Here is a 14,902-nt window from a genome sequence, read left to right as displayed (position 1 = left end):
CTGAGAGAGACTTGCGTCTTTTATAGGCCTCGAGGGCCAACAGGGGTGCACAACTAACAAGGAGAGAAATGTTTGCAGTCGTAGTACGTGTGCGAGGACCACACGTAAGACGCGGGAAGTTGCATAGACCACGTAAAAGGTGGAAGTCTCTTTCTTTTATTTAATAATAAAAATAATAATAAATAAACTATAATAATTATTATTTTTAATAAAATAATAATCACACCACGTCCGACCGGACAGCAACACGTGCTTGTGAGATGTCCACCATACCCACATTAGTGGGTCTCCCTACTCCTTCTAAAACATGGGTACACCCCCTTAGGGCCTAAACCCACAACTCAAGATGGGAGTATATAAATGAGGTCTCATTTCCCAATCAATGTGAAATTCTCAAACAAATCTTTTTCATTTTAAACTTAAATTTTCACTAACATTTTTATTCAGAGAAAACCTTAAAACTCAAAACATTAAAAGATATCGTACTATGTTCTCTTTCTCCCCTTAAAACCCATCCTACTTAACCAAAGAGACTTAAAAAGTTCATTCTACCCCAAAATCAAAATATTAAAAGTCTAAAAACATACGTGGGTCCAATAAAGAAAATACCAAAAATAAGATATGTTTACAAATTTTAAAAGGAAAAAACAAATTAAAATTTAACAAAGTTCAATCGGTTTCATCTTGTAGCATCAATTGAAACCAATTATCAAGCTTATGATCAGATGTTGCTTGAATTCCTTCAGTTGAGTTCATCTCTATTTGTATGCGATTCTTTCTTAAAATACATCTTTTCTTTTCTTTTCTTTTCTCTTTTCATTTCTTTTTTCTTTTTTCTTTTTTCTTTTTCTTTTACAATATTCCTTTTAACATTTGCTACTACGCTTAACATAAAGAAATGGGGAACCTAAGTTAATGTTCATATATGTGGAATCCACTAATGACCAAGGAAAGAAAAAAGTAGGGTAGAGAGAGAGAAGAAATATGAGATAGATTTTAAGTAAAATGGATTTAATAAATCTATGAGAATTTGAAGGTTTAATTTTTACCTTCATCATAGTTTGAAGGTTTAATATTAACCCTTGAAAGTTTAAGATATGATTTTTAATTTTAAAAGTTTGAGAATTTGATTTTAAACATTGAAAGTTTAATGATGTAATTGTTACTACTACCATCATACTTCAAGAATAGATTTTTTAATTTGTCCCTTTTGTAGTAATATAAAAAAGACAAGGAAATAAACATTATCAAATCACTAGACACGGCACCAATGATCCATGGGGGTGGCCTTCAAGTCAAACACCAAAAATGTTGGTTTATTGTATATTATATCCTAGAGTGCGAGCAATGGAATTACAATTTTCGTGGACAAAAGGAGTAGCCTAAAATAATGTCTCGTCGATAAAAAGCTCAAATACCATCAACAAAAGTTTGAAGTTGAAACAACTATGACCATCAAGTAAGTTTAAGACAATCATCAAATGTGTTTTACCCATTATTAAAAAATTCTTACCTCCTCGGCTTAAACAATTTTGTTTAAGAGAGCAACAACTTCGACAAGCTAAAAAAAAACATATTCTAGTTCATCAATCATATGTTTGTGTTGATGTGGAAATAAAAGTTATGAACATACTTTTATTGAATCGGGATTCAAAATTCTGGAATTGCCCTTTTTTAAAACCCTTCTTTATGGTTTGTGATTGGCTTAGATTGAATCGGAATACTAAGCTTTCGCAAGTCTATTCATACCCACAGTTTTGTGAAAACTTTTATGATAGAAGATCGAATTGTTACGAATTTTAAATTTAAAAAACTAAGACCATGTTTAGTAATCATTTGATTTTTTATTTTTTATTTTTAAAAATTAAACCTATAGATCCTACTTTCATCTCCAAATTCTTGTCTTGCTATCCACTTTTTACCAATGATTTAAAAAACCAAAACCAAAATTTGAAAACTAACCAAAGTAACTTTTTTGTTTTTGTTTTTAAAATTTGGCTAAGAATTCCTTAAGAAAGATGTAAATCATTATAAGAAATGAGAAAGAAATAGCTTAATTTTCAAAACCAAAAAATGAAAAACCAAAAAATGAATGCCTCGTCTGATAACCTTTTTGTTTTTGTTTTTTTAAATTAAGTTTATTTCCTTTTCATTTCTTACCATTATTTGCATTTTTCCTAGCCAAATTTTAAAAACAAAAACAAATTTTTAAAAGCTACTTTTTCAGTTTTCAAATTTTGGTTTGATTTTTAAAACCATTGAAAAATTTGAAGGTGAAAGTAGTATCTAAGTCTTAATTTTCAAAAACAAAAACAAGAAACAAAATGATTACCAAATGAGACTAAAATGATTACCAAACAGAACCTAAATCATTACATATAAAGTTAATGAAAATTCCCGGAGTAATTGTTGCTTCAAACAAATTCAAAAGTCAAAAACTAAGACCCCGTTTGTTAACCATTTGGATTTTGGTATTGCTTTCTAAAATTAAACTTATAGACACTACTTCCATCTCTAAATTTCTTCTTTTGTAGTCTACTTTTGACCAGTAGTTTAAAAAACTAAGCCAAATTTTGAAAACTAAAAAAAAAAAAAAAAAAAACTTATTTTTGTTTTTGAAATTTGGATAGGAATTTAACTCTTGTACATAAAAAAATTTCATATCATTTAAAAAATAGAAGAAAAAAAACCTTGATTTTCAAAAACTAAAAACAAAAAGCAAAAAACAAAATAGTTACCAAACGAAGCCTACAAGATTGCGACATTACCTATAAAACTTCATGAACTTTTTGAAAACATTCAGAACTGTGTAAAATAGTAATGATAAGAACAAAAAGATGGCAGTATAGCATGAATATTTCCCTTTTTTCCTCCTTTATTTATTTATTTTTTTTTTTTTTTTTTGGGAGAAATACAAGAAACTTAGCAACAAATTTGGCTTTCCATCATCATCAGGAAAGCTCAAAGATCCGATAAGAAAAATCTGGTAGGCAATAGGCAGAACAAACCTCAATCACAGCTGAACGAGCTAAGCCATCCATCATCATAATGCCCACTCTGTTGTATTATATATAAGCAATAATTTTTCTCTACAAATTAGCATTAACAAAAATGCGAAAAGGCAAAAAGGCCAAAACTTGAGAACTATCAATACCTCAAAGTAGAATAAATACTTTTGGGTGCACAAAACTACCTGCCCCCCTTTTTCTACTGTCATAAACTGTACTGCTGAGGGTCTGCAAATCTTTTTGCAGACATAACCTTCTCAATTTTGCCAAAAGAGGCTTCACTTTACAAATCTAAACACGAAGCAATCAGAGATGATATGTTTCAGAATCTCCTGGGGAAAGAAATTTCCCAGCAGAAGAAACTTTCAAAGAGAAACTATCTATCTCTCGCTCTCACTCTCGCTCTCTTCCATTATACACAACTGCAATCAGTTGAACATCTACAGTTAAATTTCAAGGATTTCTTCTGTACTTGATTCTATCAATCTAAAAATATTACCTTCTGGTTTGTTGGTATTCTTTGTTAGCTAAAGCATCTGAAATGGGCTGACCAGTGCATCAGCAAGATTAGGAATAGCAAGATCACGCCCCATTTGGTATTCAATCTGTTGGCTGAAGAAATGTAATGTGAACCAACTAAATGAACTGTTCCAGTCTGTTCATCCTGTACTTTGATGCTTGATGAACCTGAATATCAATTACTACAGATGTGAGATATTGATTCACCAGATTGAATTATCTCCCTAATGCATCAAGTTTCTTATCCAACATCTCAGAAATATTTGTTCATTAGTGAATAAAACAAGAAATATTGTTAAGGTTTAAAGTCTCATTTTGATAACCATTTTGGTTTTTTGTTTTTAAACATTGTACTTGTTTTTTTTCATGAAAAATATCTTTTTGGTCCCTAGATTTTGGGTCCAATTTCCATTTCGCCTCTAAATTTCAAAATGTTGATCTTTTACCACTAAGTTTAGAGTTTGATTTCTATTTAGTCCTTATGTTTCAAAATGTTACACTTATATCCTTGAATTTCGAGTTGTCTTAATTTGTTTGGTCCCTAGGTTTCAATACTTTCCACTTTTATCCTTGAGATTTTGCTAATGCTTACTTAGTTCGTTGATGTTAACTTTCAGTTAATTTAAAATAGTTATGAAGTGAAATTTTAAAATTAATTTTAAAAGCGATGAAAAAGATAGTGAATTTTTTTTTTTTTTGACGGAACATTCCGATAAGTATTTGTATTTGAGAATATAAACCTTTCATAAACTAGATGCGATTTAGATAGATAATACGCGACATGAATAAGACTAAGAATGGAATTCTTTGTGCAGCTGAATTTCATCAGAATCTTCCATCATGAGACTAGGGTTAAAAAAACAGAAAGGACGAAAAACCAACACTGAAGTGAAGACAAATTACAGCAAACACTGTCAAAGTTGGGCTGCAAACACATGTAATGTCATTCAGAGATAACTTAGAAAACAAAACAAAAACTTTGTACTTACAGTTGTATTCGGTCCATCCGATTGACTGATTTTCAAGATCATATAAAACTAGCTTATTTGAAAGCACTAAATCTGCAAGCAAAAGAGACATGAATGAAGGCCTACAAGAGGAAGATGAAAAGAAAGAAAATAAGAGGGTCCTCCTTTGCTGAATTTAACACAAACAAATAAGAAAAGAAAATCATCCACCATTCAGCTGGGACTAAGAATTAAAAAACGATTCTCTTTTATGCAAATATAGTACAAAGAATTAAAGATAACTCATAGATGATCACATACTTAACCAACTGCAGCGAATAGAAGGTAAAAATGAGATTAATAATCATTAATTTCTCCTCTTAAGGGCCTTTAAGGATGCGCCTCTCTTATCTCATATAAAATTATTGGTGGTTATACTTTATATTGTTTCTCACTTTCATTTTATTTCCAAAGTCAAATTCATAAGAATTGATTATTTCATTTCTTCCCATTACATGTAACATCTGGAAGGAGCTATCATGCTTTCACGTTTCTCCTGCTGCGAGAGATTGAGGTAAAACCCAAAAGAATTATAAACTTGGCCGACCTGTGAATAAACTAGTCTAAAGTATTAAATTTTTTCCTTATAGATAGGTTTTGGATCCTCACCCTTCATTTTAGTAATATTCTATTTTGAAAAAATTAATTACCTGCTCGTCATTCCTTGTAGCAACAGAAAAAAAGCTAAGTAATGTCATCCACAATGAACACAGTATTGAACCAGCACCTAATTTTTCTTATGGTATGATTTCTAACCCATAAAATTCTCAGAGCGATCAAGAGCTCTACATAGCACACTGCCTGAATATACAGCACATCAATTGACGGGAAAATAAGGGATTATGGATACTCTAAAAGTTAGCAACCTTCCTGCCAATAGCAGGCGAGCTAGAATTTTAAGACAAACTAATATTCACGTGGACAAATTTTGGAGTTTACCTCCAAAGAGTGTAACGTTCTTCCTATCCCTAGATTGCATCCCACTGTTTTGCCAACCAATACACCACAAGCTCTCCTGTAGAAGTCCATATTAGTTAACCAACTCATCCATCTACTCCAAGGAAAGAAATAACCCAATTTGAAAATAAAATTTCAGTGCATGGGATAAACTCTACAAAGTAAACAAGCATCACATTCATCTTTAGCAATCTTACATTGCCAAAATAGATGTAAGAATTACTTTAAATGAAACAACAATAGCAAACTACAAAACAATAATACTGATAAATAAAAATGTCTATCTGGTCTAGAAAGCTAGATCGTATAGAACTGGTCCATCAAGGTTTTGCTCACAAGTCACAATGACATTTCATTTGATTTCAATAGCCTTTTTTAGTATAACACGTGGGGTGGGACACTCGAATCTCTAACCTCTTGGTTTAGGGTACATGCCTTAACCAGTTTCAATTGATCATTTGAATTTCAATAGTAGAATACATTCAATTGTCAAACTGGATTGATAGGGAAAATAGTGAAAGCTCACAAGGTAATTCAGTTCATGCTCAAAAATTTCATCTAAATCTCATGAGAGATGAGAACAATACCACAGATCAATTAATAACAATGTCAAAAAGTCCAAAGATAAGAAAGATTTCCAACAGAAAAACTGTACCAACAAACTGGATTTAAAACGTTAATATACATTATGAATCTAGGAGTACCGTGCACCTAAGCAATTGACAAAGGCAGCCTAACGGTGTTGTTAGACAGAGAAATTTTAAAACACCCATTCTTGCAGCAAGTTCAAGGGTTAGTGCACACAGAATGGCAAGTCCAGCATACTCACATATTGGAATAGATACTCATGAGGATAAACCTTCAACAAGAGTGAGTTCTCGAAATGGAAAATAACTGGAGGAAATCCATCGTCAACCCTGCAAACAAAGCAAAATATAATAAATAATGCAATTCTACACCATTGATATACAAGTCAAAAACAATGCATAACAGCTAATCTCTCGATATCTATTTTAATGAAAGAAAGTGGATATAACATTTTTTGACACTAAAAAACAGAGTAAAAGATGTTATCAGGCAAACTTTTCCAGGCAAAATAATCAGAGATATCAGGAGAACAGTTGCATAAGACAAGATCGCCTACTTGATTTTTCACTTCAATATCTCAAATGAACAAGTGAACAACGATGGACGATGCATCCATTAGACACAGAAATTACAAGTAGAGACCCCCTATCTTGCTGGTTTGGCTTTTAGGTCAAATGGTAAACATCACTTTAGGTTTTATTTGGATTTTTTTCTATGAACAATACACCAATTAAGCAAATCCTCTGGTTTGACCCTGATTAACACAAGACAGAATTGCACAGAAAGAATTTCATCTGAACTATAAGAAGTAATCGAATTCAGAATGCTCCATACCTCTCTGAGTACTGAAAACATTTATATTCTCCATGAATGGTTTGAACTTCCAAATTGTGTTGCTGAGAGAGTATCTACAAGAACAAAATCAAATATGATCATTTCAACTTTGTAATGAAGTTCTCCAATGGATGAAGCTCTGGCATTATTTAGTACCATGGTCACTAATGGCTTATAAATCAGCTCAGGAAGATATGCCAAGGTTGTACCACTATCGATGATTGTCCCTTTTCTGTCTCCTGCCTCGAATACATCGGCAGAAATATTTAACATGACACGACCAACTTGTACTCCCGTCATATTGACATTGTAATGTGGCCTAAATTTAATTAATGAATAAAAGATAAAATCACGCACATAATAAAGATAAAATAATCAATCATATGATAACAATAAAATATATTTAATCATCAATGGTACAATATAGTTTTGGGTTTGCCATAACAATTTCAAATTAGTTTTTAATAGCTGATATATTTCATTAGAACAAAATACATAGCATTTTGCATAAATTTTGATTTATAAAACTCACAAAACAAACCAATAAGTTAATGCAAGGACCATAGAAACCAACAAAATTCTAAGATGGGAAAAACATGGAAACCAAAAGATTAATGAAAGCAACAATTGAGAGCTAAGAAAGCAAATTACATACTGATTTGGTACCAATGGAGTCATGTTAACTCTTGGCTGCACAACATGTCCCATCGCAAAGATACCACCCCCATTTATTCCATCTAGGCAATGAGCAAACATCTTCTTCACTTTTCTTGAGGATGCTAGTTGTGAAATAATAGATGAATTTGATTTTCCAAAACCAAGTATGCCATCAAGTGCTTCTTCGCCAGATGAGCCTAGATCCCCAGATTGTCTGGCACCACATCTATCAAACAGAAATAAATAAATTTTAAAATCATAGGAACCAAATAGATTAAATGAAATTCTCCAAGGTTATGAAATTAACAGGACAGGAGAATTAACTCAGAGGACCAATGTTGACAAAAACTACAATGTGGCAGTTGGCATCTCTTAGACATTGATAGTTTCAATTTTGCCCCCATAGATCAATATAGTAAAATAACACAGTTGTTCTTTGCTGAAAACCCAATGATCTTGTACATGTACCCAACCTGTTCTGAAAGGAAATTGTTGACTTGCATGGATTCAGAATTTGATTACAAGTCATTTGGATTCAAATTCTCAAGCCAGTTTAGGAAAAGCTTGTGAGAGAAGTTTTGACACATCGTTAGAGATATAGAAAATGTCATCCCTACCTGATGGTCAAATGGAGGTGATTAATGAGACATTACGAAATTTAAATTGATGGCTTAACATGAAAATCCTAGAAGTAGGACTTGCGTCTCCCACAAGCAGAGTTCATATTTATTAATATGAACAGATCGATGAGCAGAACAACTTTCATGATGGTATCTAATAAATTCACCCATTTAACTATTGAGCTAATAAATTTGCCTAGCTCTACAAATGTAATCCCAAGATTGAAGCGAATATTTGATCATATGAAAAAGGAGCATATTGAGGTGGTCGATAATTATGTGGACTAACATGCAAATGTGTGACCATAGCAAGTCACCACTGTAAATTAGTGGACTAACATGCAAATGTGTGACCATAGCAAGTCACCACTGTAAATTTCAGGTACACCTTCATCATTCAATTTTTCTCTAGTCTGCTGTATAAGAAGATTTCCTTTTTGTACATAAAACTATAATAAGAACCTCTCATAAGATTCTTTATTTGCACAACTCATAAGTAAGGTGGCAGGGTGGGGATGGGTGGGATGGAAAGCTCCATTTATTCTTTGGTTGTGGAGATCTCAAATTGTGCCTAATTCTCTTTCGCCATTTTTCTGACTGCTACCTAGTACTGTGGCTTGAATACCATGCCTAGAGCTCAAGCTGAAGGAAGGAACAACGGCAGTTTGCACTCTCCTTGAACAGCTATTCTAGAAAATTTTCCTCTACATAAAGGCTCCTGTTCGTTTAGAGTTTTGCAAGGAACAAAGTTTATAAGGAGATTGATGCATGGTGATCTCTCTATAGTTTCTTCATCTTTCTAGGTTATATGTTTCCCCCCTCGTTCATCATTCCCCTACATTGTGTTGGAGCTACACTACAGAGTACAGAAAAGCAGGATAAAAACAACTCACCCAAACTTGATACTTCCATTGGCAGCTGTAGTTTCAAGATCTCCAGAAACCCGATCATATTGTACATAGTCCTTCACAAAGTACCCTGCAGTGGAGCTCCCATCACCATATATCTGAAGATATGGGCAGGACATATTAGTAGTGCAGCCTGAAAGTGGACCCCCATTCACCTCCAAGCAAAATTGTTCATCACAAGAAACCAATTTCCCAGTCGTGGATTCCTCTAAATCATAAGGAGTGAGTTCCATCTGATGCCAAAGGAAAAACACTCCAATTAACCCCTTCACATCATCAATCAAAAATAAAAAACAACATGCTATGAAAATAACAAGACATTTAATACCCCAAGAGAGCTTTTCCTCGGACACTCCCTACACTGAATACAGTTCACCCACACGATATCGCTCCCTGTATCAACTTGAACATAATAATCCTTCGGAGGAGTTCCTATTCCAATTTTCGCATAGTAAAGCCTAGAATCAACAAAGTGAATCCTCCAATTAAGACCACAACACAATCAACACATACACAAACAAAAAATTTTAAAAAAAAAAAAAAAAAAAAAAAAAAAAAAAAACCACTAACCCGACGGCATCAGGCCGGCCAGAACCACCGAGAGGGATATCGACTCCGGCAAGAAATCGAAGCTGACGACTGATGTCGTGCGCCTTAAGAGTACTGAGAGAACGTTCCCGTCCGGCATACTTGTATTTGACGCTGAACACGCCGTTATCAGCATAGACGCCTCCTCCGCCGGTGATGGTGTTGGAAAGTGAGTTGATGATTACAAAGAGCAATAGAGTCAAAGGGCGTGAAGTACCGATGCCGGCGGTGGCCATGGTCGACGGTTTCTGAAGCTCCACGGGCTCCGGAAGGGTCTCAGCTTCGCCCTAAGGTTCTGAAACTTCAAATTCTGAGCAGAGGAAACACCATTTTTCCTCTTCCAAGGATGACTGGAAGAAACCAAGGGACACAAATGGGCTCCTCTTGTTCTTGACTTTCTTTTTCTTTTTCCTTTTTTCCTTTTACTTCTTTTTCCCACTTAATTTCACTGATATCTTCTTTAATCTCATTTTAGGCATTAATTTTATAAACACAATCATTTTGGTCTTTATGATGTTACTACGTTTTTCTCTCTATTTGTATCTAACTAAGTTTTTTCTCAATTATCAGCCGAAAATAGAAGTTCAATTCTCTATCCTACATAGTGTTAAGAAAAAATATTTGACTTGAAATCATTCTCGTTTTAACGTGCTAGTACGCATACTTCAAATCTACTTCGTTAATTTATTAATCTTGAAACGAAAATAAGGACTAAAATAGATGTGTTCATTTAAGTTTAGGAATTAAAATATATAATTTAAAAGTTTCGGGTCAAAATAAAACAACCTTTAAAGTTAATAAATTTAATTTCTCTATTTTGAATACTAAATTTCATTTGAAGAAATGATATCTTCACAAGTCGAAATGTTTGTCAAAATAAACACAAAAGCCTATTATCAAAAGGTAATTCAATAGGTTGATGGTCAAAATAAATATAAGATGGAAAACACCAATATACCAAACCAAAGTCTTAAATGACTCGTTTATAAAAGAATCTATATAATCATTCCTTCTTTTGAGGTCTAGGATATTCATACTGTAGTCTTGTAAAATGTCAAGATTTTTCATTCCATACTCTACTATATTGAAATCTATATGATTTTTGGGATATATTATGATAATGATAAAAATAAAGACTAATTTTTTTATATCGAAGACATGGTTCAACTTTCACATTGATACTTCTCACCATCAAACAACCATAACAAAACTACAACGCATATAAAACTCGATGAGCAATATCTTCCCTGCATTTTTTCTTTGAAATAAAAAGAATTTGAGGGCATCAAAAAATGAACAAAGTCCCAAAATGCATGGATGTCAAGACTACTTTTCTGAATGGCAATTTTAAGGAGATCATTTATATGGAGTTGTCTGAGGGATTCATAACCCAAGGTCAAGAGCAAAAGGTTTGCAAGTTTAGTCAGTCCATTTATGGATTGAAGCAAGCTTCTCGATCTTGGAATGATACTGCAGTCAAGTCTTGTGGCTTTGATCAAAATATTGATGAACCTTGTGTTTACAAGAAAATCATCAATAGTTCAGTAGTTTTTCTAGTGTTGTATGTAGACGGATATCCTACTCATTGAGAATGATGTAGATCTACTCACTGAAATTAAAAATTGGCTAACAATCCAATTCCAAATGAAATATTTGGGAGAGGTGCAGTTTGTTCTAGGCATTCAGATCTTTTGAGATCGAAAAAACAAAATGCTAGCTATGTCTCAAGCATCGTACATTGACAAGATGTTTGTCAAGTTTTCGATGTAGAACTCTAAGATAGGCTTGCTCCCTTTCAGACATTGAGTTATATTGTCTAAAGAACAGTGTCCTAGGACACCCCAAGAGGTTGAGTAAATGAGATGGATCCCCTATACATCAGATGTTGGTAGCCTGATGTATGCGATGTTATGTACTAAACCTACATCTGCTATGCAGTGAGGATAGTTAGTAGATATCAGTCTAATCCTGGATTTCATTACTAGACCGTCGTTAAGAACATCCTCAAGTATCTAAAAGAACGAGGGATTACATACTCGTGTATGGTTCTAATGATTTGATCCTTACAGGATACACAGACTTTGATTTCCAAACTGATAAGGATTCTAGGAAATCCACATCAGAATAAGGGTTCACTCTTAATAAAGGGGCAGTAGTCTGGAGGAGCACCAAGCAAGGGTGCATTGCTGATCCCACTATGGAGGCTGAGTACGTAACGGCTTGTGAAGCTACTAAGAAAGTTGTGTGGCTCAGAAAATTCCTAGCTATTCTGGAAATGGTTCCAGATATCTCTAAGTTTATCACCCTTTATTATAATAATAGTGGTATTGTGGCTAATTCCCGAGAGTTTAGGAGTCACAAGCGTGGGAAGCACGTAGAGTAGAAGTATCATCTCTTCTCATCCGAGAAATTATGCATTGAGGGGACGTGATCATCACGCAGATAGCTTCGGAGCACAACATTGTCAATCCATTTACAAAGGCCCTCATGGCTAAAGTGTTTGAGGGTCACCTGCAGAGTATGGGTCTATGGGATAGGTCACATCTAATCTAGGACAAATGGGAAATTTTGTACTAGACACGTATTATGCCCTAGTTTATTGTTTTATATGTACTTTTATATTAGTATGACTTTTATATTATACACCCTGCTAACTTTAGGACAAGTAAGAGATTGTTGGGGTTGATGCTCTAAATCTCGTGGGTCCTGTAGTTTGTAATTGTAATGTACAAACATTGTATTTATTTAATAAAATATGAGATGTTTTATTCGACATTTAGTAGCATTAACCCACAAACCAATAAACTAACATCCAAGGTTATCTTCTGTAGCTTAAACATATATATAGAGACATACAGGTGGATCATGTTTAAGTGATAACCTAAATGGTCTATAGTAGATGGATAAGGTTGGATACCTTATCATGGTAATACTACGAATATGGTCTATTTTACAATTGTTGTAAAGTGCTATTGATGATCTGATCTTGATCATTCATGTGGAGATATGTGAGTGAGGGCATTCTATACAAAGGAGTTTGTATAAGACTGGATCATAACATGACTAGTCTCATTATATAACACCGTTAATAATAGAGACTTACATTTCACCAGGATGACCATAGGTGATATGACTTGAATTCTAAGTGAGTTGTGAACTCCTGCCTATGAAGGCAGTCCTTTGATGTGTATAGGTGAAACTCGTCAAATCGCTGACTCGATAAGTTTACCATTTTGTGGATTCGTCTGATTGAGGAGTTGGGAACACAGCTACACAAGACGAAATTCACTCCTTCTTTAACGTCAGGGTAAGTAGATAAATTGCTCCCTTAAGGGCTGATTCCTAGGCTTGAACAATGTGGTGCCACACCCTCTCTTGGCTTGAGAGTGGTTTGGTCATAATTGGCTATGACTTATTGTTCATTGGAGAGATCAATGGTACTTAAGGAGTTAGATGTAACTACAGGGGTAAAACGATAATTTTGGTCTAGTTGTACTTACGAAAAATTTGTGAAGGCATCACATTGTTGACTGGTTATATCCAAAGAACACAGAAATATATCTATTATGTAAAGAGTGCAACTACCGGTCTCTAATAGAGTGACCGACAATTAATGGTGAAGGGAAACCAATGACGGTTTTGTTGAGGTTGATGCCCTAAATCTCGTAGGGTCCTGTAGTTTGTAAACACATGTATGAAAAAACGCTTGTGATGTGATAATATGAGATATTTTCTTGATTTTTGTCTATGAAATATGAGATATTTTAGTTACATTAACCATAAACTAATAAACTAAGATCCCTGGTTGTCGTTTAACTTAAGCATGTATGTGAAGACATACAAGTAGATCATGCCTTAAATGATAACCTAAATGGTCTGTAGTATATGGATAAAAGAGAGCAACCTTATCCTGGTAACACTATGGATACGACCCACTTTGTAGATGCTACAAGTATTGTAAAGTGCTACAAATGGTCTGATCCTGATCATTCATGTGGAGACATGCGAGCGAAGGTGTCCTATACAAAGGAGTTTGTATAAGACCGGACCATGAAATGTTTAGTCTCGTTATATAATGTTGCTCATGATAGAGACTTTCATTTCATTAGGATGACCATAGGTAACATGACATTAATCCTAAGTAAGTTGGAAACTCATGTCTATGAGGGCGGTCCTTTGATTTGCATGGGTGCGAATGGCCAGATTGCCGACTCAAACCTACCACTTTGGGGATTCGTCTGATTGGGGAGTTGGGAACTCAGCTACACAAGATGGAATTCACTCCTTCCCTGAAGTAGAGGTAAATAGATAGATTGTTCCCTTAAGGGTTGGTTCTGGGACTTGAATGATGTGGCACCACACATTTTCTCATGGTCCGAGAGGTGTTCACTCATAGAAAGACTATGATGTATTGTTCACTAGAGGAATCAGTGGTACTTAAGGAGTTAGATGTAACTACAGAGGCGAAATGGTAAATTGGCTCAACTGTACTTACAAGAGATCTGTGAAGGGTTATCGTACTGTTGATTGGTTATATCCAATGGACACAGAAATATATTTGTAGTGAAAAGAGTGCAGTTGTCGGTCTTTAGTGGAGTGCCCGGCAGTTAACGGATGGTGGATTTCGTGATTAAAGAGTTTAGTCAGTTATTCATGTACCGTTGGAGCTTCAAGCTACAGGTCCATAAGGTCTCCTTGATAGCTCAATGGATTCAAGTTGGGAGTTAATATTTGGGTTAGTATTAAGTGTTCAAATTAACAAGAGTTATTATATATTCCATAAGGTCTCCTTGGTAACTCAATGGATTCAAGTTGAGAATCAATATTTGGGTTAGTATTAAGTGTTCAAATTAACAAGAGTGATTATATATGATATAATTAAATTGATTCAAATATGTGTGATATAATTGATTTGATGTATTAGATACATTAATTGGAGGAATTGATATAAATATGATTTATATTAAATAAAGGAGAAAAGAAATATGGTTTAAATATTACATATGATGTGATATTAAAACTATAGGTTATAAATATAATATGATAAGTTAGTAATTATATTTATTTATAATAAAAATAATTATGAGATAATTGTTCTTGGTTCGTTATTTTCTCCATTAACTGTGAAAGTGGGACGTTATTTTCAGTTTTTAATAATTGAAGGATAAAATGAAAAGAGTTTTCATTTTTGCTAATCGATCGCTTCATTTAGTGGA

General features: G+C 33.9%; 1 protein-coding gene across 2 annotated transcripts; it reads right to left on the bottom strand.

Annotated features, from left to right (window-relative positions):
* Window positions 1–2,975: 2,975 nt before the first annotated feature.
* Window positions 2,976–10,113, bottom strand: LOC120076667 (aspartic proteinase 39). 2 transcript variants are annotated; one of them, XM_039030562.1, is made up of 11 exons: window positions 9,669–10,113; window positions 9,427–9,556; window positions 9,084–9,331; window positions 7,569–7,796; window positions 7,070–7,232; window positions 6,914–6,987; window positions 6,321–6,408; window positions 5,474–5,549; window positions 4,517–4,588; window positions 3,508–3,695; window positions 2,976–3,430 (listed from the first exon to the last, which is right to left on the bottom strand). In XM_039030562.1, exons 1-10 carry the CDS (start codon window positions 9,920–9,922, stop codon window positions 3,532–3,534), a joined length of 1,497 nt encoding a protein of 498 aa, XP_038886490.1. In that variant the 5' UTR covers window positions 9,923–10,113; the 3' UTR covers window positions 2,976–3,430; window positions 3,508–3,531. The 2 variants fall into 2 exon arrangements, with proteins under 2 accessions (XP_038886490.1, XP_038886489.1); XM_039030561.1 differs by having other exon boundaries at window positions 2,976–3,695; window positions 9,669–10,112.
* Between the last annotated feature and the right edge of the window lie 4,789 nt (window positions 10,114–14,902).

Source organism: Benincasa hispida, chromosome 4, assembly GCF_009727055.1.
Source record: "Benincasa hispida cultivar B227 chromosome 4, ASM972705v1, whole genome shotgun sequence".
Taxonomy (NCBI): domain Eukaryota; kingdom Viridiplantae; phylum Streptophyta; class Magnoliopsida; order Cucurbitales; family Cucurbitaceae; genus Benincasa; species Benincasa hispida.
Note: the sequence above shows the minus strand (reverse complement) of the source record. Positions and strands in the feature narration are given on the sequence as shown.